Here is a 23,100-nt window from a genome sequence, read left to right as displayed (position 1 = left end):
GACAAAAACAGAAAAAGATGCCTGCTTTACCCAGCTTGAAATTGTCGGGAAGATTAAAGGTTTCTGCCGAGGCCTCTTTCCACGGCTTGCAGGTGCCCTTCTGCTTCCCGTGTCCTCTCGGCCTCTGAGCACACACATCCCTGCTGGCTCTTGACTACAGTCACCTAAAAAAGATCTCATCTTGAAATATGGTTACATTCTGAGGTGCTGGGGGTTTAGGAGAACACATTTCAGCCCATAGAAGTGTCTAACATCCTCCGCTCAGAGGTAAGAAATGCCTCAGCATGGGATGAGCCAGTCTCTTCCAAGGTCGCATGCTTTTAAGACTTCGGCATTTTTATAAAACAGACCTCAGCAACCCTGTGAAATGCAATCCCATTAATCACTTTAAATGAGTGTCAGAAAGAGTAGTCCTGAATTTCCCATTTCTCATACTAATTGACAACATCTAGAAAGGCCCTCCCTGGGCACCCTGGACCGGCGGAGCGTCCCACAGTAGCACTGCGGGCTGTGGGCTCTTAGATGTTCATGAATTCCTCTATTAGAACAGCAGAGGCGTACACTGTCTATGTGTGGTTTTCTCCCCAGTTGGATTCTTCCTCCTTTGTTCAGTCCCCCTAAATGGCACCCCACTTCTGACTGGTAACCTGAGGCCTCCTTAATTCTGGTCTTTCCTTTGCCTCTCTCATCTGACCCAGGAGCAAATCAAGGTGGCTTTGCCTCCACATACTTCATACCTCGCAGTGAATCCGCCCCTGCCCCTCAGGAGCTGAGCTCCCAGTCACCATCAGACCTGCCAGGACACCAGAAAATTCGCCTTGGGCTTTCCTCGCTTCCAGCCTCTGTGCTGGTGCTGCAGCATAGGGGCCCTGGGAAAGCCTGAACACTATCCGGGGCTTCCCACTGTCACCAGAGTGTAACCCTGGCTCCTTTCCTGGGACCACAGGCCCTTTGGGACGTGGCGCTGCCTGTCTCAGCTGCTCCACTTGGCCTGTCAGGGACACTCCAGGGGGGATGTGTTTCAATTCCTTGTATGCTGAAATTGTCCCCACCACTGACAGTTCCTTCCACCCAGAACTTCCTCCCTCCTTCTCTGCCCAGGCTTCCAGCTTTACCCTTCTTTGACTTTTTCACTGCGGTTAGCTCAAGAGGTTTTTAATCTACAATTGTGCATGCGAACACTTTCTCATTTGTTTGCCTCCATGACAGTGTGTCTGGGCGCATAGCAGGGGCTTAGTACATTCAATTACTCTGCTGACTGTCAGCCTGCCTATCTGGCCACAATCCTTTCCCACTGGCAAGGGAGACAGGTGAGGAGATTCAGTTCAAAACAGTGAGTGCGTGAAGGGCGATACGCCAACACCTTGCCTCCTCCTTGGGCTGGCAGAGCCCGGCCAGGCCGCTCTCACCGCCATTGGGTGGAGATGAGAGCGGCCTGGGCCGGGCGCCAGCACCTGCTCTTTAGGGCCTGGCCCACTCCTGGAGGCCTTGGGTCAGTTTGTTGCCTGCTCCTTGCACATGGAGGTTAGGCTACCTATGGACACTGGGCAGGTGGGTGACAGTGGGTAGCTGCCTGTCTACGAGGTGTCCCAGGAAACACTACAAACATGAGCTGCTGTCTCCATGGCACAAGCTCCCCCAGGGCCCACAGACATGGCTCTTTCACTCCCACTTCTACTCTTGGTCCATGATCCTTTCATAGTCCATTTTCAGCCCCTCCTCATGACATTTCCCCAAAAAAGGGCCTAAGGAAAGAAAAAGAGGCTTGGGGCCTGGATCCCAGGTAGTGTGTTCCCTTGTCTCCTGCCTGTCGCTGAGATCTGTCAAGTCTGGACAAAGGTAGCATCACTAGACGGCATTTTTAGGTATCATAGCTTCTCCTAGTCGGTGCCCATTTGTTACAGGATCGCTGCCATCAAAAAATAGAAAAAGAGAGACAATAAAACCACAGCATAAAGATGCTAGTAATCTTTAACCCCTATGAATTTAGCTAATACCAGGGGTTTTGATCCAGCATCTAGAAGGGTTCAGGAAACCTGAAGAAGTGGCTGTGCATAAATTAAATAAGAGTCCAGAGAAGAAACATAATTTTGAAAGGCATTTGGGGGGAGCAGAGGAGCCTGGCTAAAGAAACCAAGTTCTCCTCCTCTCAGGACCCCTTGCATTTTATTAACACAAATTGTCCTAAGGCAAGATGAAGATATACACATCAAAGGGTAGGGTTAGGTACAGAATCCATTGTCAGATTGGGGAATTGCTTTCAGCTGTCCAGGTGTTTGGCCACCAGGTGGCAATAACATGTAGATTAGATGCCCTGAGCTGCCTGGCAGCAAGCAATCCTCCTTTTCAGGTTTGTGGAAATGCCTTTAGCCATTTCCAACAGGCTATAACATATGTGACTCAGCCCTTGTAGAGTTCCCAAGTGCCATCAACCTTTCGATGAAACTCTTGCAATTATGATATGCTGGAATTAGCTTCTGGCATTTAGCCTAATTAAACATATATTATACATAACACAAACTAATATCCAGCAAAAGGGCATATGATTTATACTACCTCAACATGAGAGTGTAAGGTAGCCACCAAAGTGTTAGGTGGGAAGACATGGGAAATTCCCAACAGAGTATAAAGAAGTCACAGGACTCCAGTAGCTAAGAAGGATTTTGCACTTGGAAATTCCATTTTTTCCTGGTTCAGTGAACTAATGGGTAATTTTTAAGTTAAAATTTTTTCCTTGAATTCTACCCCTTTATTTATTTTCATCTCCTAAAGAAACAACTTAATCATTTACCTAACTGTGAGATCACTTGCCAGCAATATGTAGCAACAGAGACTAGACCACAGGCTGGGAGACCCAAATAACACAAACTTATTTTCTCACAATGCCAGAGGCTAGCAATCTGAGATCAAATTGTTGGCAGGGCTGACTTCTGAGGCCCTTCCCCCTGTGTCCTCACATCCTTTTCTGTCTCTAGGGATCTGTGTCCTAATTCCTAATTTCTTATTAGGATGCCAGTCATACCGGATTAGGATCTACTCTAATGACCTCATTTTAACTTAATTAAAATTTGTAAAAATCCTCTCCAAAGGCTGTTTTGAGGCCCTGGAATGGGGTCGGGGGATAGGGAGCATTCAGCTCTTAAAAGTGACATCATAATATTTCCACTTAGTGGAACAGTATCTTGTCATCATATTCAATGATTTATTGTACAATGTTATATCTAAAGCATACTCTGGGACATAAGAGGCAATATAATATCATTTTTTATGTCTTTATCATGATCTGTAGGTCCTGATTCTTCTCTCCAGTTTAAGTCTAGTGCTGTTAAACACCAAACTTGCTACCTCATTGGTAAACCAATAAAAACTTGTAGTTATTCATCAGACTTTTGGAGTGTTTACTTAAAATAATTTGATCTTACTCACTGAGTTTTTCCTTGTCACTTGATTTGTAAACTGTGGTTGAAATTAAGCCTGTGTTACAAACGACTCCATGGCAATTGTGTGTTATGGTCCCAAGGGCTGTTGTCTGGTGGTGCTTTACACTCATAGCCTGGCAGGCTGGTGTCTTTGAGGTAGATATGTCTGGGATGTTCTAAATATAGCTGTAATAATATTTAAGTATTTTAACATCATATACACACACTATGAATATTCATGCACACATACATCCTATCTAATAAAAGAGTGGTATGCAAATTGACCATCACTCCAATACACAAGATGGCTGCCCCCATGTGGACACAAGATGGCCACCACAAGATGGCCAGCAGGAGAGGGCAGTTGGGAGGGACCAGGCTTGCAACGGAGGGCAGTTGGGGGAGATCAAGCCTTCAGGGGAGGGCAGTTAGAGGTGACCAGACTGGCAGAGAAGGGAAATTGGGGATGACCAGGCCTGCAGGGAAGGGCAGTTAGGGGAAATCAGGCCAGCAGAGGAGGGAAGTTGAGGGCAAACAGGTTGGCAGGGGAGCAGCTAGGCATCAATCAGGCTGACATGGAAGTGGTTAGGGGGTGATCAGGCTGGCAGGCAGAAGCAGTTAGGGACAATCAGAAAGGCAGGAAGGTGAGCAGATGGGAGCCAGCAGTCCTGGATTGTCAGAGGAATGTCTGACTGCCCATTTAGGGAGATTGGAGAGGTGCAGGCTGGGCTGAGGGATACACCCCCTCTGAACAAATTCCATTAACCAGGCCTCTAATATATATACATTCAAATATTTAAACTATACAACAGATTCTAATTCTGCTTTTGTTTTCTAAACTCATGCTCATGAATTAGGAGTGATATATTCTGTTGGCCAGTCACAATCCTGTTATTTTAGAAATTATTTTCTCAGCAACTTGGGTTCTAGGGATTCATTACTTTTGTTGGCCTCTTACAGCAAAGTACCAACTGTTTTCACATGAAAAAAATAAGACTCCAAACGTTGTCTAATATCATTAAATTAACCTTTGTTGATCTCTGACTACAAAATGACTGACTAGATACATCTTTGAAGATTTACCAGAGGCAAGTGGATATTTATTTCTTTAGGGACTCTGTATTACAGCTCTTCCTCTTGGGCCCCAGCTGCTCTTCTTATCCAGCATCTTCTGCAGGCCTGGGGCTTAGCATGGGGTCATCGGTGAAGACCAACATCACCTTTCTCATACATACTAATAATAGCAGTTGGGAATTTGGAGATTTGGGCTATCTGGAAAATATGGATTACTTTGCCACTTTACAGACAGCAAAACAGGCCTACACTGTTCCTGATTTATTATTATTATTTTTTAAAATATATTTTTATTGATTTTTTACAGAGAGGAAGGGAGAGAGATAGAGATGTCGATGAGAGAGAAACATCGACCAGCTGCCTCTTGCACACCCCCTACCGGGAATGTGCCCGCAACCAATGTACATGCCCCTGACCGGAATCGAACCTGGGACCTTTCAGTCCGCAGACCGACGCTCTACCACTGAGCCAAACTGGTTTCAGCTGTTCCTGATTTATTTAAGAAAACAACACATTCAGGGGCAGCTCAAGGATGAAAACCAATGGCCTCCCAGCCCCCAAATCAGGAGCCAGGCCCATGAATTATCCTGCCATTAACATAACTAATATTGCAGGAGACAGAAAAGAGTCAGGGCAATTCTGACCTCCAGATATTATAACCTTTACAAACCCTGTCTCTCCTTAATTATAGTAGTAATGTGAAAAATGGTTTTACTCATAAAGCTTGTAAACCAACAATAGAATGTTGTTAAATATATATATTTGCAGATGTCCACTGGGCAATGAGTCCTGTAACTTAGGCACACAAACTCCTGAGGGAGGAGAGACAGAAAGATAGATAAATTTTCATTACAAATAGAACTATGTAAGCATACTATTTCTGTACCTTGTCTTTCTTGTTTAATAATATATTACAGATATCATTCCATGATATCACAAAAAAATTACCTTTTTTTTACTGGTTGCCTATAGCCCATTATGTATAGGATTTGTTCTATGCGTATAGGGCGGGCAGAAGCAGGGTTACAGTTGTGAATATGTGAAGCACAGAGTATATTCTTATATTATTATTTATTTGTATTATGACTATAAATCTACTTTTGCCCACTCCTGTATATTGGATTCATTATCATTTATTTAACTTCCCAATAGTTCCCTAAGGCAAATCACACTATAGTAACTCTTGACCAAATGTTCTTGTGTGCACTTGTGAAATTATTGGGTTAAAACCTTCATGTTATTCTTTTTCCTCCAATATAACTGATTTGTTTTTATTCTTTTATAATCTTTTTATTTGTTTTATTCCATCTTAGGTTCCATTACATTTCGCCTATATCCATTGTGTGTGTGTGTGTCACAGCATAGTGATGTTTTTCATTTTTGTTTTATTTTGCCATCATATATTTTTACCACTGTTGTGCAGAGTTTTAAATAATAAGAATCGTTTTCCTTCTTTAAAAACATCTACATTTATCCTCTAAGGCATTGTTTTTGTCATGTTATTTTTTAAATTTTCATTTTTTGTAAAAAACTGTAAGATATAGTTCTTGTGCTATATGCAATTTACCCCATTTAAAATGTGCAACTCAGTGATTCTTAGTGTATCTGCAGAGTTGTGCAATTGTCATTACAATCTATTCTGAAACATTTCATCACTCCCCAAAAGAAATCCTTTACTGTTTAGTTGTCACTTCCTAAGCTACAAATCTATCATTTATTTTTATTTGTTGTTGTTGTTGTTAATTCTCACCTAAGGATATTTTTTCCATTGATTTTTTAGAGAATTAAAGGGAGGGGGGAAGGGAGGGAGAAGAGAGACTAGAGATACACATCAATTGGTTGGTTTAGTTGCCTTCTACATGCACCCTGAGGGCCAGTAATCAAACCTGCAACCCAGGAACATATCCTTGACTGGAAATCAAACCAAACTGCAGACCCTCTGGTGTGTAGGTTGGTGCTCTAACCCTCAGCCATAGTGGCCAGACACCAATTCCATCATTGAAAGTTTTAAAGAAACTGTGCCCTCAAAGCAGCTTATCGACCGTGTTCCCACCAATAGTCCACTGAATGTCAGTTTCCTCAGACCCTTCCTATATTACTGGAATATTTAATTTTTATTGGTTTTTTAGATTTAAAAAATGTATTTCTTCAGTTGCATTTATTTTATCAGGATTGGTGCTAACCATCTATTCTCGTGTTTCCTGGCCATGTGTGTCTCCTCTCTGGGCAATGCATTGCAGACTTATTTTAAACACAAGAAGACATATTGTTGTCACTGCTTTATTTTTATCCCATTGACCATGGCATGATACACTACCTGGGGCTGGGGGTGGGGGTGGGGGGCACTATGAAGTTAGTTAATATGAATTAAAAGCGAAAGCACCTCCGAAGAGGCCCCAGATACCCAGAAACCTGCCCTGGCACTCCACGCCCCTGTCTGCAGGCCTGAGCCAGTTTGGCCTGAGGGTTCTTTTCATTGGGACTGTAGCCTCCAGTGGCCAGAGGTAGAGGAGGATGCTGACCCCCACGGTGTCCACACTGCCAGTATCAGAAAGCCTCAGCCCGACTCTGCTAATCATGTCCCCGTTTATTAGTAAGCCAGCAAGATGTTGTTATGCTGCTCGTGGTGGGAAGCCCAGTGTACTCCCAGCAATCTTCCCCTCACCTAAGGGATGTGACAATAATATCTATATAGTATTTAACATATTTGAAATGGCCAGTCCATTTGTAACACTCCTTCTTCTCTACCACAAAATCATTTCCAGTATAATCCTGCAATGATGATGATGATACTAAGCATGATTTTCCTGAATCTACATCAACAATTAAAAATTCATTAACATTCAAATGAAAAGTATACACAGCATCACTTCTTTGACCTTTCTGTCAAACATGCAGGACCTGGGTCTAATGTGGGAACATCAGACACACCGAATGAGAGGCTTTCGGTGGAACAGTTGGCCTGTCTTCTTTAAAAGTGTCTAGGACCCGAATGCCAGGGAAAGGCTGAGGACTGTCCTAGATCAAAGGAGAGCAAAGCCTAGATCAAAGGAGAGCAAGGAGACAGGACTTGGCTCAGGACTGGGTCCTTTTCATGGAAAGGACATTACTAGGACAATCAGTGGGACTTACGTGGGCCTGAGCATTGGTGGCGCCATTGGATTTATGTTGACTCCCTGAGTTTGATGACTGAATTACAATCATGGAGAAGGTCCTTGTTGGTAGGGAATATATACTAAGGAATTTGGGGTTGGTGGCAGGTCAAGCATATTATTCTCAAATGATTGGGAAGGAGGGGCGGGGAGGAGGTCATTTGTACAAGTTTGTTCTCAGGCCATACTTCCAAGTTTTCTCTGTGTTTTGTTTTTTTTAATATGAAAATTATTGTGAAAAACCTCAATGGTAGTTGTAGCAATTGTTGGACGTAGACCAACAAAGGACAGTTCTGAGTATTTTTCACCAACATTCTTTAGAATTGCTGACACGAGGTGGCAATTCAAGTCAGTGATTATGGCTTGAAATTCTCCGCATTCAGTGCCTCCGCTTACTGCCTCCCCGGCGGAAGCAGCAGCAGCACCTGCCCCTCAGTTCACCCTGATTACAGTGGCAGATCCTGCTACAACTTCACCAGACGTGGATCAGTCTCCCCCACACAAGGGGGCCAGGAACACTGGGGCAATTGACCAAAAAGACCACTGGGGACAGTGTTAGGCTGCTGCACTGTCCACACACTCATTTCATCAGGGGGAAATGCTTTGAAGTCACCCCTGTGCTAATTAACAAACTTTTTTAGTGTCAAATGCATCCAAAAAGCCCTTGAATTAGCTCCTCCTTACGGCAGGACTTCTGGTCAGGGTATTTCAAAGCCTGTTTCAAAGACATGCACCGTGGGCGTGTATGTCTGACCATAGCCCGCACCTGGAGTGCAGGTTATCACGAACCAGCCCGTACACCTGCTCACTCGATTTTGAAGTGATGGTGTCTGCAGCATGCACACAGGAGGGCGAGCACGGCAGTACCATCCTTGTGGACCATATGACGTGTGCCTGCACCTGGACGTCTGTGCCATGAGTGTCGAAATCATCACCCTGTGACCTAACATAGTAGATGCCAAGGTGCTTTTCTCTTCAGGGAAGCAGTGTGCAGTTGAGAAAGAGATCTTGCGAATGAAAGCAGTTTGCCCTTGCCCACAGTCCAAGGGAGACCCAGATGCGAAGAATCAGTGGCTCAGTGGGCTGCTGTCATTGGCTTGTCCTCTGCTGGCGGCCTGGGAAGCACACCAGGAGGTGGACAGGGAGGCCTCCTATGCGAGGGGGATTGCTGGTTACTATGCAGCCTCAGCCCCTGAGTGGAGACCCGGACTTTCTCTGTGAATGTCCAGTTCAGCATTTTAGCCTGGGGAGAGCAGCCTTTAACCTGGTGCTTATCCTGTTCTGTCTCAGTTCCCAGGAATGCATATGTCTCTCTCGAGCCCCAATGGGCAGAGAAGTTGCCCACCGAGGATCTTATGAAACATTTAGGTCCTGGGCTGCTTCCCCATAGTGTCCCTGGGAGAATCCCTGCTGGACAAACCCCCAAGGATGTTGATGCCCACAGTCCAGGGCCCTCAGAGAAGCCCTCCTCTAGCGGCAGGACCATGGGGCTGGCAGTTAGAAAGCCCAAGTTTGCCTCCACAGCCCTTTCTATTCTCAACAGGTGACGGGCTTCCCGCATGTGCCGTGCAGTAGATGGGAAAGCCCTTTACAAACAGTGAGGCTCTTCCAAAGCAAGAGTGTCTTGCCCCGGTTGTGACATTAACCTTGATGCTCTACCGTGGACGCTGAAACCTTCTGGTGCCTCCTCTCCAATTCTTACAAAGACGCTTTTCTGTCCCCAGCCTTCACCACAGCCAAGTGTGAGAAGCTACAGAAGGAGAAGGAGGAGTTGGAGAGGCGGTTTGAGGACGAGGTGAGGAAGCTAGGCTGGCAGCAGCAGGCCGAGCTCCAGGACCTGCAGGGGCGGCTGCAGCTGCAGTTCCAGGCGGAGATGACACGCCTTCAGGAGGAGCACGGAGCCCAGCTGCTGCGGATCCGGTGTCAGCACCAAGAGCAGGTCCGTGTTTGCGCTGCGCTCTCTCTGCTGTTGGGATGTCCAGGTGGAAGGTGGTGGGGAAGCAATGCTACTTGAGCCCGAAGTCCTGTCCGTAGGTGAGCTACTTGTAAAGTTCCCTCCCTGATTTCATTTCTGTCTTCTGTTGCCTCCTTTCTTCCCCTCCTGCCTTTCTGGCCTCTCTCTTCTTGTTCTGCCAAGCATGCTCCTCCCTCCTGCCTAGAAAGTTCTCCCTCTAGACACTCCATGGCCATCCTCACAAGCACCAGGCTTACTGCTAGGATTTTGGTACCTGAATGTGCCTGCACTGAGCAGGCCGTAGGTTTGAACTTGCTGAATAAAAGCATGGATGCCGCTCGCTGGCCCAGCAGTCTTACTAGAGAGAGCAGTTCATCTGGAATGAGTAAAGGATGATTCCCAGGGAGCCTGTCAGGGGGCAGCAGGTAGGAGCTGGAGCCCCTTGTCCATCACTGTGTATCCTGACCAGAGACTCTGCTTCCATGAGAGCTAGTTCCGCTCTGTTCTCTCGCAGTCCCCAAGGCTCTATTGCCTTAATACCCGCCTTCCAAGTGGTGTATTGGTTCTCGTGGTTTGCTAATGCTGCCCCCCTCCCACTGCTTCCAAGTAGACACGCTGGATGGTGACAGTCCCCAGAGGCTTGTGAGCCTAATAGGCACAAGGAGAATTTCAGAGTAATAATAAGCACTATTGTTGTAATTAAAAAACATTCCATTTGACGCATTTTATTCCACTCAGCATCTTTTCTGTGGAAACCAGAAACACCTGCCTGCTTAAGGCAGTTTAGACATAGAGACCAGGAAACAGACTAGGTTACAGCTAAAGTTACCACTGGTGCTAATGTGAGAACCAGGTTTCCAGCATCTTGCCTCCTGAGCTTGAAGAGCATAACTTCTGTAAGCAGACGTTTGTCCCTGTGGCTGTCTGCAGGGTTAGCATGGCCTTGGATACATCCCAAACTCACTGCAAATAGCTGCTCTGTGCCTCTGTATCCCTGGGCCATTCGCTCCCAGTTTTTCACAGAGAACATGTTTATAACCTGTATTCACTAAGAGACTTCTGGTTCAAGGCTCTGGGTTGGCTGAGAAGGTGCCAAGAGGTGGGCGGGCAGGAGGTGGCTGCCAGGCAGGAGAAGGTGCTTTGAGGGGACCTCGGAGTGAAAGCTCCCTTGTGGTGCCATGTCTGGAAACCACACAGCTGAGGCCACTGGTGGGCAGAGCCTATCCATGGGTGGGGCTCGGCGTGGGCACAGCACCCCTCAGTGTCCTGTGAGCAGAAGCACAGCCGGGAGATGAGCCCTCACCTCAACTTTAAGCTGGGACACAGCAGCGTTTTGGAGATTTCATGTTGGGCAGGATTGAAGGAAGGAAGGCCCTGACATTGAGAATGAGTTGCAGAAGCTCCCTGTGAACACTTAAAAAGGGCTTTATCTTATAAGGCCTCTGAGTTCTGTTCTTCTTGATCCTTAAAGCGATTCATCTACTTACCCATTCACCTGAGCCAAGAGTATCTATGGAGTGCCTACAGCACACCAGGCACACGTCAGGGTCCTTCCTGCCAGAGGCACCCAGATTTATAAACCATGGGCTTGCTTCAACCATGCCTCAGGCGATGGCCAGGGAAGTTCTGAGGAAACTGATCCTGGGTGAGCAGCAGAGACGTGTTTAGAATTGAGAGCTTACTTCTAGCTGTGAGGATAGGGAACATTTTCTGGTAGAATAACATCTGAGCGCTATAGGTCTGAGTAAACCTTGCCTGCAGACACCCACCGACTGGGGGGATGGATGATTGAAATCTGTGGATCGTTCAGGCCTGACTTGGCCCCCGCTGCTGAGCATGGGCGGCCAGCCTGAGAGAGGGCAGCCAGTGAGGGAGGAGAGGCAGGACGTCACCCCTTCTCATGCAGTAGAATCCGCATTCGCAAGGCTGCGAGGTAGAGTTGTGAGGTCTGCTGTTTCAGCTCTCCAGGTCGGACTACCCACTCCCAGGCTTCTTTATCTGGGACAATTTTGCATTTGGCAATGGTGACTCTATGGAGAGTGACATCTGTCAGAGGTTGGGCTCCACCAGCTTAACTGTCAACCAACCTGGTCTCTTCGCCCAGCACCCACACCAGCAGCACAGGAGCCCCTGCGGCTTCGCTCAGACTGGGAGCTCGTGTGCTGAGACACGCACACCTCTGACTGCCGCAGGGTCTCCCTTTGACAAACCAGCCGTCTGCTCACCGCTGCCCGCACATGGGAGTCACTGGGGAACGTGTGGCAAAGCACCCCTCCTCATCCTCACGCCACAGTAACTGCATCAGAATGGCTGGTGGGTCGGGTTTTTTGTCAGCCGACCCGAAATGCAGTGTCCCCAGACACAGGCCTTAGGGCTTTCTTAAGCGCCACTTAAGATTGGGTCTGATTTTTATTTTTAAATGACCATAAGGTGTTTAATCAAAATCAGCACGTGTGCCATAGCTAGCTCCGCATGAAGAGAAGCCAAGTTGCCAGAGCCCCTATCTCGAAGCACACAGAACGGATTTTCACTGAAAGCACATAGGATTGTCCCTTTTTGCCCAAACACAGTGCCTTCCAGTTCTCCTCTCTGGGCTGTCTACTGTTTCCCAAAGATGCTCAGCCACAGAGCCTGACATTCAATGGTCAATTATGTGACCTTTGACCCCAAAGACCCTGTGGCCTTTTGTCCTCCTCCCTGACCTGGCCCTGAAGTCACTGTGGACTCTGCTCAATAAAGTCTGAGCAGAGGTGCCTTTCCCTCCGGGGGAGCAGTCCTCCTTCCTCCTTGGACTTCATATTCAGGACTTCATTTCTGAAGGAAAGCACGCTTTCAGACTAACTGGCAGCCTCAGCATCCAGCACTGCACGGGAACATACAGAGGCCACTGGGTTCATCCTCTGCCATTACATCTCCCTAGTCCTCCTGCGCGACAGGCGCACAGCTGCCACCAGCAGCAGCCATACTCCCTCAGACAGAAAGAGTTCCAGGGACCCTCGGTCTTCCAGCTCCAGAGCCCCGCCAGCACAGCCCAGAGTCTCGGTACCCTGGGAGGAGGCGCTGCGGGAAGGTGGGGGCCTCCTGAACTCCTGTTCACGTGGTGGGCTGCAGTGGGGGGCAGAAGGCACATCCTGGAATGGGATGAAGTGGGACTGGGCATTCTGGGCTGGCTGGCTGCCCACTCCAAGTAAGTAGATACCCAGGCTACGTAAGCAGGCACTGAAGGGAAGGACAGGAAAGTCCGTAAGAGAACCCTGGAGAGCGTGACATGGGCAGTCCCTTCTGTCCCAGCAGCCAGGAATAGGTATCTGGGATGGGAGTAGATGGGAGGTTAATCTGATTTGGGTTTAATGAGTAAAGCTGAGATGACACAAAGCACATGCGTCTTCATTCTATGTAAGTTGTCAGATAGTTGTGTGTTGCAAATGGCTGAGTAAAGGAAGCCCACAGCTGCACCTTGCCCATCTAGGGCGTGGCTCTCCGACCCTTTGCTGTGCTGTTGCTCAGTCCAGCACAACTGTAAGCCCCTGCGGAATGGAGCCTGCCGCGGGAACAGCTGCTTCTCCACACCACCGACCAGTGGGGGGCACAGCCACAGTCTCCTCCTCCATGCGCAGCCAGAGCTCTGTCTTCCTGGAGAAGGAAGGAACGGTCCCCAGTGGCTTAAGGCCCCAAGAAAAGGATGCTTCCTCCTACCTAAGCTTGCCAGGGACTGAAAATGAATCAAATGATCTGGTGTTTTCCTTCCTTCGACTTGTCTGAATCCTTTCAAAGGCCCTCAGAGGGTTGCAGGGTGTCCTCAGGCTGAAGCTTCTTCAGAGAGTGAGGCCATGCTCTGGAGAGAAGCCAGGAACCCCGGAGGAGCAATCAGGGGGATTAATACTCTGACAAGAGGAGGAAGCCAATAGTGAACAGCTCCTTCCCCATAGAGGGAACAGTCTTCAAAAACCATGAAGATGTATAGAAACTTTACTGAAGAGCAAGGATTCTTATGCCCAGGTTCATATTGGTTTCCTCTTGTTGCATATGGCCTTTCAGAGTTAGGCAATCTGTATTTCATTCATAAAAGCACCTGTGAGGGGCTGTAACAGAGAGACCGTGCCCTGACATCATGCTTACTATATTGAGCATGGCATTGAGTCACCATTAAATCAAAGACCTGCCTCCCAACAAACCAGAAGGGTGACGTTCAGCTTCAGACATCATGTCATATTGCCTGACAGGGCATCTTCTCCGCCGAGACACAGGAGACTCTTCTGGAATATGGTCATTTGTGTCAGAGCCTATAAATTAGAATCACACCAAGGACTGATCAAAGATTTTTCTTCAAACTGAACTGGGTAGCAAACATCCAAATAATGTGTGGGTACCTATATCTACAAACAGGGTGATCTCAGCTCAACTGATACAATAATGAAGCTGAAAAAATATATACTTATATTTTTTTAACCAGGATTTATTTTTTCAAGAGACTGAAATGCCTTGGATAAAGATTTTATGAAAACCTCATATAAAAATGAATTGGACAATTATGTACTATGGTAATCAGCGTTTCTGATTAATGGAGTCATAGGTCTGAGCCTAAGTAAAACATTGTTTCATCAAGAATGGCCTGTAAGCTTGGCTGGGATAGCTCAGTGGTTGAGTATTGACCTATGAACCAGGAGGCCACAGTTCCATTCCCAGTCAGGGCACATGCCTGGGTTGTGGGCTCAATCCCCATAGGAGGTGTGCAGGAGGAGCCAATCAATGATTCTCTCTAATCATTGATGTTTCTGTCTCCCTCTCCCTTCCTCTCTGAAATCAATAAAAACATTTTTAAAAATTAAAAAAAGAATGGCCAGTAAATAAAAGTGAATTATTGCATATCATGTTAGTTTGAAAACTGTGAAGCAGCTATCCTAACACTGTGGAGTTCATTGTTGGTTTTGCCAGTGATATTTCTGTTTTCATGGATGAAGTTCTCTTTTACCTTAAGAGAGAAAAGTCAGGCAAATTTTCCCATGCAATTATAGTACCCAGAGTGAAAATCTACCCCGTTTTAAAATAAAAATACTCCCATGCATCCACTCCACATGTGGGCTTCCTCTCCTGTAGAGAGCGCTTCCTCCTTTCAGATCAAAGCTCCGCCTGTGAATTATCCCCGAGAAACAAAGGACCCAGACGGTGGCTGAATGGTACCAACTAGAAGCAGTATGTTTAACTGGTCACCAAGGAGCTTCAGGACCTGGGCACACTTCCTGCCTCAGTGTTTCTCAAACACTAGGTTTTGACACATTAGTAGATAAAAATTTAAAAAACAGATTATTGAAAGTAGGAGAGGAAAGTATTGTTTTTGACACTTTGGTTTGTGCATGTGCAATATGTTGCATTGTTCAATAGTATTTTTTGCAATGGTGACTGACAAAGAATTTGGAAAAACACTTCCAGTTTGCTAACGGGTGGGTGGAGTGGGGGGAGTTGAGGGGTGGTTGGGGGGACATTTTATGCAATTACTCCTGTAAGTCATACATTTGAAGTTAAAAACAACAGCACAAAAACAAAATAACAAAAACAGTACATGCAGTGATGGTGGGGATGGAGGCGGAGATCCTTGTGATTAAAGTCCTGGAAATGACCGCAGCCTCACATTACTGGACTGGAGGCCCAGATTGCAAGTTGGTGCCTAGGAATTGGGTGTGGGCTGCCTTGGCCTTGGTGAGAGGCTTCTCGGACACTCGTTGCTGCTCTTGCTGGGAAGGCAGCAGGGGTGTGTCTAAGGGAGCTTCGCATGTGCAGTCAGACAGACCTGGGCTGACTGCTGGCCCGCCCCTCACTGTGCCTTGGGCAAAATGTTTCAACCTCTATGCCTCAGTTTCCTATAAGATGGGCACAAGCATTCACTTTACAGCATGCTAGGAGGGTGAGCCGAGTAGCTGGTAGCAGGTAGCTTAGTAAATGCTAGTTCCCACCATGTGCCTTATGCACTGTGGCTCCCACCTGCCCTGGAGCACAGAACAGACCATCTAGAAGGGCAGTCCTTCTTCTCCTCCTTAGTCATCTTCACCAGAGTGGTTGGTGTGAGGGGAAGAAATGGGAGTGAAAGTGGATGGGCCACGCCAGGCCCAGGATGGTAAAGAGGGGCCTCAAGCAGCCATTCCCACAGGAGCCTCCACCCTCCTGCAGAGAGCCTCCCTCCAGGGTCTGCCATATCCTCGCCAAATCCCCGCTCTCCCCCTCCACACGGGGTGAGGGTGGCTGTCACCGCAGCTGAGTGACGTTTCCTTGAGTTTTGAGCCACTGACCTTTCTACCCAGTGAGTTCCATCCGTTCTCCGGGCAGTGAGGGTATCACCGCACCCTCCGTCCCTGTGGCCGTCACTGTGGTTCTCCCCGCAGGTGGAAGACATCACCGCCAGCCACGAGGCTGCTCTCCTACAGATGGAAAGTGACCACATGGTGGCCATCGCGACCCTGCGGGATGACCACGACCACAAAGTCCAAGGTAGCTGCTGTCCTCGAGGAGTGTGGCCGGCAGGGTGGGCCCTGGGAGCCCGACCTCCTGCCGAGGCACAGGAGCGCCTCCTGCTTGCTTGTCCCACTTTCCTTCCTTCCTTCCTTTCGTCCCTGGTGTGCTCTCTGTGTTGCTTTCTGTGGAAAGAAAAGAAGGAAAAGAAAGAAAAGAGGAAAGAAGGTAGCACTCCTTTCCTCTGCGGCAGTTACTCTGAGCCTTGCCTGGATGGTGGAATCCCTGGGCACTGTGACTGGAGACTGGTGCCCACCTAGGTCCACTCCGGCCCCCAGGCAGCTGGTCTGGGGTGCAGCTGGGCATCTAGGTTTTATAAAGCTCCTGGAATGAGTGTGACGGGGAGTCGTGCTTAAGACCCACCAATCCCACGTAGGCGTGGGAACCCCGGGCCACCATGGCCTTACACAGCAGGCCCATGGACACCCCTTTCCTGCGCCCAGATGTTCTCAGGCCTCCGCGGCATCGGGTGGGATCTGGGTTCACAGCTTGAGCGCACAGACCAAGGTCACCAGGGGCTGGAGTAGAGTCTCCGGATCCATCTTTTTATATTTGTGGTAATTTAGGGTTATCTTTGAGTACTTAGGGTTCTATGTAGATTATAACAGCAGCAGCAACATTTACTAAATACTATTAAGATTTTGACTTTGTGAAAGAAGTTTTTATACTTTTAACATGCATTTATACTAATATGCAACTTATTTTTCAGTTTTTCCCCCTCACTTTTTTCCCAGTCAGACATTTAACAATAGATCAATAAATTTAACATTCATAAATTAAAAATTTTAAGAATTAGTATCATGTTTTATTTGTTTTGTTTTGTTTTTGTTTTAATCCATGCCCAAGGATACGTTTTATTAATTTTAGGGAGAGAGTAAAAGAGAGAAAGCAACATCATTCAGTTGCCTCCCGTACTCACCCACACTGGATTGAACCCACAACCTTTCTGTGCACACCTACCAGCTGAACCACCTGGCCAGGGCATGTTTTACTATTATATCTTTTTCTTTTTTAAATATATTTTATTGATTTTTTACAGAGAGGAAGGGAGAAGGCTAGAGAGCTAGAAACATCGATGAGAGAGAAACATGGATCAGCTGCCTCTTGCACACCCCCTACTGGGGTTGTGCCCACAACCAAGGTACATGCCCTTGACCGGAATTGAACCTGGGACCCTTCAGTCCACAGGCTGACGCTCTATCCACTGAGCCAAACCGGTTTCGGCTGTTTCACTATCTTTAAATGTGCTTTGTGACCCTGAGCTTGCTGTGCCGTAGTCTGTACTCATGTCACGCTCCCTGAGGCTCCAGCCGCAGCACTGTTAGTACAGGAAGCAGCCGAGCAAGGAGCAAGGGAGGTGGTTTCCTGAGAACTAGTCTGAGGCGCCCTCAGAGTGCAGCGCCCCCTGTTGTAGGTATTTTCATGTCTTTGCCATAGACATCTTTCCCGCAAGCATTCTTGCCATACGCATTTGCACCACATACCTAACTGGCTACCAGGCAATTTTGCCATAAAAAAGATAAAAAATCACAACAAATAGAGGGACATTAAAAATGATATAATGAAACATAAAAAAGGAATGACAAAAGTAAGCTTTCATTTAAAATATGTATGGATTCATAGCAATGCTGCTCAAATAACTGATTTTATTTGTAGATGTAAGGTAGGCACATGTCTCCTTCTGGGGGAATTCAAGAGGGCACTCGGCTTCCCTTTCTCCTCCCAATGCACTGTTTCAAAATAATAAACTGACTCTTGGACAGACCATCTCATCTGGAAGAAATGCTAACTGTTTAAGAGTACCACCACCACATGTTTCCACTCTGTCCTACATAGACCATAATGAGCGCTCGCTAAGATTTACATAGAACATAAAAATGGGAGTAACGGTGAGAATCATCAATGGAGAAATGAAACTGAGCAACAACACCCCACACACCAAACTATCAACCAGTTGTTTTATCTGTTTACAGAACGGAAGCCTTAGAGCCAATTAGTTGCACAGGAAAAATGTTGGCAGCCAGCAAAGACGTCTGGGCAGACACAGCACATGTGCCAGCTCCCACCTTGGGCTACCCATTGGGACCACCTGGGAGTTTAAAAAAACAACACTGATGAGTAAATCCCACCTCAGAAATTCCACTCTAATTGCTCTGGGGTGCAGCCCGGGCATCAGGACTTTTTAGAGCTCCCCACATGATTCTAATATGCAGCACATTTTGAGAACCACTATCTTGGAGCACAGTGTTGGGTGTGGGCAGAGTGTTATGACCTCAAAACAGTTAAATATGTTATGGGTACATAGTTGTCAGCCATGGTATATACCATGTCCAGAATAGATACTCCCTGCCTTTTTCTTGGGGTATTGAGACCATCTGGAAATGTCCTAAAGCCCATCGTTGTGGTGCAGAAAAAGTCTCTGACTGCGAATGTGAGAGGAAATGATGCAGTGAGCCACGTTTTTGCCTTTTGTTTCTGGATTTTCATAAAATAGACCTGGTAGATTTTTCTCACTAGCAAACCCTTGCTTAGACACCACATCAAAGGCCTTTGCGTTATATATAACACATATAATAGTAGTAAAACATTATTATGGTCAGGGCAATGTGTTCAATGGCTATTAAAACCAGCAATTTAGACAGAAAGCCACATGGCTTTATCTTAATTAAATCAGCACAAATTAAATTTTTCCAAATGTAAATTTTAGCTATACCAACTAGATTTCTTAGAGACCTTCTCCATCATCAGACCTTCTCCATTGATCCAAGACCTTCAAAGACTTGGATCAATGGAAACCAAAAGCTTTTCCTAATTGCAGCTCTGGCAAGCCAGAATGGTTTTTGTTGGTCTCTGTACTCTCCCGTCCGAAGCATGTGTGGCCCAGGCTGATTAATGAGACCTCTCCTCCCTCCAGTTGTAACAAGCAAACAAATTGCTTGTGTAGCCAGAATAAGTTGGGCTTCACCCAGTTAATAAGATTGTTCCCATCTGGAGGAAAATAGAATCCATTTGCTTAATAAGTCTTACATGGCATCTCTTTCTGCCTCACTTGCAAATTGTTATTGGAATGACACTTTGCTCAGAATAAAATGGTTCCAAACTCTCCAAGAGGAACCAATCCAATTAGTCCTCCTCTGTCTGAATGTCTTCATATCGATTCTTAGCTCAAACAAATCCTAGGATCTGTGGTTTTCAGAGTGTGGCTCAAAGGCCTCAACACAGCGCTGGCCCGTTCACCCGTTGTTCTCCAGCGAGCCCAGGCAGCGTGGGGGCTGCTCACAGCTCAGCGCTCTGAACGCTCCTTCCTGCGGCCCAGGTGGCTGCTTTGTGGTGGAAAGAAAGAGTGCCCCTGGGAGGGGAAGGGGTGGAGACTGAACATCGATCACCCAGTTGCTTTCCCATTAGGAAAACTTGGAGAATCAGTGAGGACAATGGATGGAGGTGCTGATTTGTCCAGGGTGGTGGAAGAGCAGGGTATAGAAATAAGTGTGTGTTTGCTCTATTTACCTCTCCCTCTTTTTCTCTCCCTTTCTCCGACCCCTCCCCACTTTATTTCTCTTCTAAATAACACCACATACAGTTCCAAAGTAATGAGAAGTCTCTTCAGGCTCAAGTCTGCTGTATACCAGTGTCCCTACCCACCCAAGTTTCTCATTTAGTCTGGCCAGAGTCTTGTTTGATCCTTTTCAGAAGAAAGGCTAACTTAACAATTTGATGTCTTCTCTCCAGGATTGATGTCTACCCACGAGCTGGAAAAGAAAGAATTGGAAGACAATTTTGAAAAGCTGCGGCTGTCATTACAGGTTAATATCTCCGTAACCCTGAAGTCAAGCTAATGGCAGCATCGTTAGTCCTGTCCACAGACATTTGTAATATAGAGGGATGTAAGACGTTCTCCTGCCCTAAGGAATTCATTGTCTACTCAGAGGGTCGTGGCAGAAAGACTGGGAGACAACCACAAAAGATAGCACATCCTTGCACCGAGTGTGTAATACCGTCAGTGCGTGCCATGGAGACCCAAGGTTGAGCCTCACTAGCTGTGGTCGGAGGACTCACTGCGCTGTGTGTGAGGAAAGGGGGGAACTTGGGAGGAGCGCATGCTAGGCAGGGAATGGTGTGAGGAGGGCTGTAAAGGGTGGAGGCCGTAAGACGTGTCTGGGGGTAAAACAAAGGACTTCAATCACCTGGAGGTGGGTGAGATGGAAAGAACCTTCCCTGCCTCCACTGCCAACCTGCACTGCATGTGGGTCTCATGCCAGGGAGCAGCCTGGCTTCCTTCTGAAGGGGCCCCAGATCCCCTTCACCTCCCTCCTCCTTCCAGAGACCCTGGCCAGTTGCTCTGTGAGAAGATGATGGCCACCCACAGCCCCGGGCAGCAACTGCCTGGGCAGCGAGGGTGCTTCCGCTCCCAGCTGTGGGCATCTCGATCAGAGCAAGGTTCATTTTTAAATACTGGGGACACTCACACCTGGACATGGTGATGACAATAACATGAACGTCATTGATTACCTTAGCTAATACAGAGCCAGGAGTGCTGCCTCTCTGACGGCTGACTCCCCTGGCAGCATGCATCCCACAGAGGCGGCCCGCCTAGGCAGCATCCAGACTGTGCGACACCAGTGCCACACTACGGAGTGAACTATTCCACATTTCCTAAACAGGAAACAGTCCACAGTGAGCCCATCGATGGGCCTGCAACACACAGTCCTCACAGAGCTGATCCTTGGCAAATCTACCCCCAATGCCTTCCTCATGCACTGCCTCTCACAGCATCAGGTGCGCTGTCCCTAGGCATGCACACCCGGGAAGGGAGCGCAGGCTGTAATGTAACAGACCCACCAGCCCCAAACCGCAGAGAGGTGGAGTTTTGTTTCACCGAGAGTGCGTCTTCATTCTGCCCCTGCCACCTCATGAGCAGCGCCCTGTAGCAGAACCCATTTGGGCTGGAGGCTGTTTGGTACAAGGACGGTGGAGTTGCTAGAGCTAACTTCCTCCAGTGACTGGCGCTAGAGAAGCAGGCTGTGGTAAGAGACTTGAACTCGTGGGCTTAAATCCCATGGCACCCCCTCTTACTAGCTTTGAAACCATGGAGAGTGTGTGAGCTCTGCGAGCCTGGGTTACTCGCCTGTGACGTGATGCTGAGGGCACCTTCCCAGAGGAGTGACGTGTGTGAAGTGTGCAGCACCAGTTTGGCTCCTGGCAAATGCTAATAAGTAGCAGCTCTTGCTGTTCTGATAGTGGCTTATATTATTATTACTTGTTATATTTATTTTTATCATCCTCACTGTTGTTATCATGCCGTTGGTTAGCTCCTAAGGGGCCAGTGCTGGGCCAGGTCACCCGTGGGGTCTCTGTGCCTCATCCTGACACACAGGAGCCAATCCAACTTGGAAACAGGCTGTGCCATCCAATGGTTGCCACTGCGTGGGCTTGTGGGTTGGAATTGAGTCACGGAGAATATGGCAGAAACACCAGTTTGATATTTGAGAGCCATCCCAGATGGCATTTGCCTGATGCACTTTTGCTGTTCTGCTTTCTGATGGAGGAAGAGAGGCTTGAAAGAAGTGCAATCTCTGAGGGCGCTGACACAGCTGGAGCCCGGCCTGGGGAGGCCCGGCGGTGTGGTAGTCACGGTGCAGAGCACCCTGCCTACGTTAGCCAGGGTCTGTGGGTGCAGACTCCCACTGCCTACTGCATTGCCCTAATACACCAGCCTTTGCTTTCAATGGCACTTTGGGGGTTTTTGTTTCTTAAAATGAAACAGAAGTAACTGGGCCAAAACCGGTTTGGCTCAGTGGCAGAGCGTCGGTCTGCGGACTGAAAGGTCCCAGGTTCGATTCCGGTCAAGGGCATGTACCTTGGTTTCGGGCACATCCCTGGTAGGGGGTGTGCAAGAGGCAGCTGGTCGATGTTTCTCTCTCATCTACGTTTCTAGCTCTCTATCACTCTCTCCTACTCTCTGTAAAAAATCAATAAAATATATATTTTTTTTTAAAAAGAAAGAAACAGAAGTAACTGGAAATGAAGAAACAAAAAAAGAGGACAAGGAAAAAACAAAAGCTGATTTGCCAAACAGGCTTGTCTGCCATGATGAAGAAAGCAGCTAAGCCAGACACTTCATACATTGCAGTGTTACTGTTAGAATTCCATAATTTACAACCCCTCACTCCTGTGTGGGCTGGGGCGAGGCTATTTCTCTGGAGAGAAGAGTTCACTGGAATTCCACAGGTTCTAATGTTATAGAAACGGTGCCATTGGGCAGAGAACTTTGATGGCCAGTTCTTGCTAGGGTTGCCAGGGAGGGGTGAGCCAGGGAAGAGGTGTGGTGCCCCCTCAGACACACCTTCCCTCAGCTGGCACACAGAGGCTGCCTTGTGGCTGGTGTGAGCTGGGGGCCGGGAGCATGGTCTAAGCCTGTGGTTGGCAAACTCATTAGTCAACAGAGCCAAATATCAACAGTACAAGATTAAAATTTATTTTGAGAGCTAAATTTTTTAAACTTAAACAATTTCAAATACCACTTCTTCAAAATAGACTTGCCCAGGCGGTGGTATTTTGTGGAAGAGCCACACTCAAGGGGCTACAGAGCTGCATGTGGCTTGTGCGCTGCAGTTTGCCGACCACGGGTCTAAGAAAAAGCTCTAAACTGAGGGCACAGACCGTCTGAAAAGGGAGGATGGCCTCAGCTCACATCAGGAACACACACCCCAGGCCTGAGGCCCAGGGAGGCCGAGTGGAGCTTGGTGAACCTGGAAAGAGAGGGAGCTGGCCGATAGAGCCAGGGGAGAGCTGGGGTATAAAATGGGGGGGCGGGGGGAGCGGCAGGGCAGCGAGAACCCCAGCTGGAACATGAGCAAGACAGACATGGGAGGTCTGTCACCATGTTGAGTACCTGCCCCAGCTCGATGCCCATGGCATGTGCACAGGCCATCTCATCACCGCTCTCCAGGCTGCAGTGTCCACCGAGGACCAAGCTGAGCTCCTTGTGTCGTTACTG

General features: G+C 47.6%; 1 protein-coding gene across 6 annotated transcripts in view; it reads left to right on the top strand.

The window, feature by feature from the left end:
- MTUS2 (microtubule associated scaffold protein 2) overlaps nucleotides 1–23,100 on the top strand; it is a 480,281-nt gene that overhangs the window by 448,258 nt on the left and 8,923 nt on the right. For all 6 annotated transcript variants that reach the window (XM_084878667.1, XM_084878669.1, XM_084878666.1 and 3 more), the window contains 3 exons: nucleotides 9,370–9,584; nucleotides 15,977–16,082; nucleotides 19,833–19,906. In XM_084878667.1, coding sequence (XP_084734793.1) covers nucleotides 9,370–9,584; nucleotides 15,977–16,082; nucleotides 19,833–19,906 — 395 coding nt within the window. The remainder of the gene's footprint in view (nucleotides 1–9,369; nucleotides 9,585–15,976; nucleotides 16,083–19,832; nucleotides 19,907–23,100) is intronic.

The sequence above is a fragment of the Pipistrellus hanaki genome (genome assembly GCF_964339955.1).
Source record: "Pipistrellus hanaki genome assembly, chromosome: 3".
In the NCBI taxonomy this organism is placed as follows: Eukaryota; Metazoa; Chordata; class Mammalia; order Chiroptera; family Vespertilionidae; genus Pipistrellus; species Pipistrellus hanaki.
Note: the sequence above shows the minus strand (reverse complement) of the source record. Positions and strands in the feature narration are given on the sequence as shown.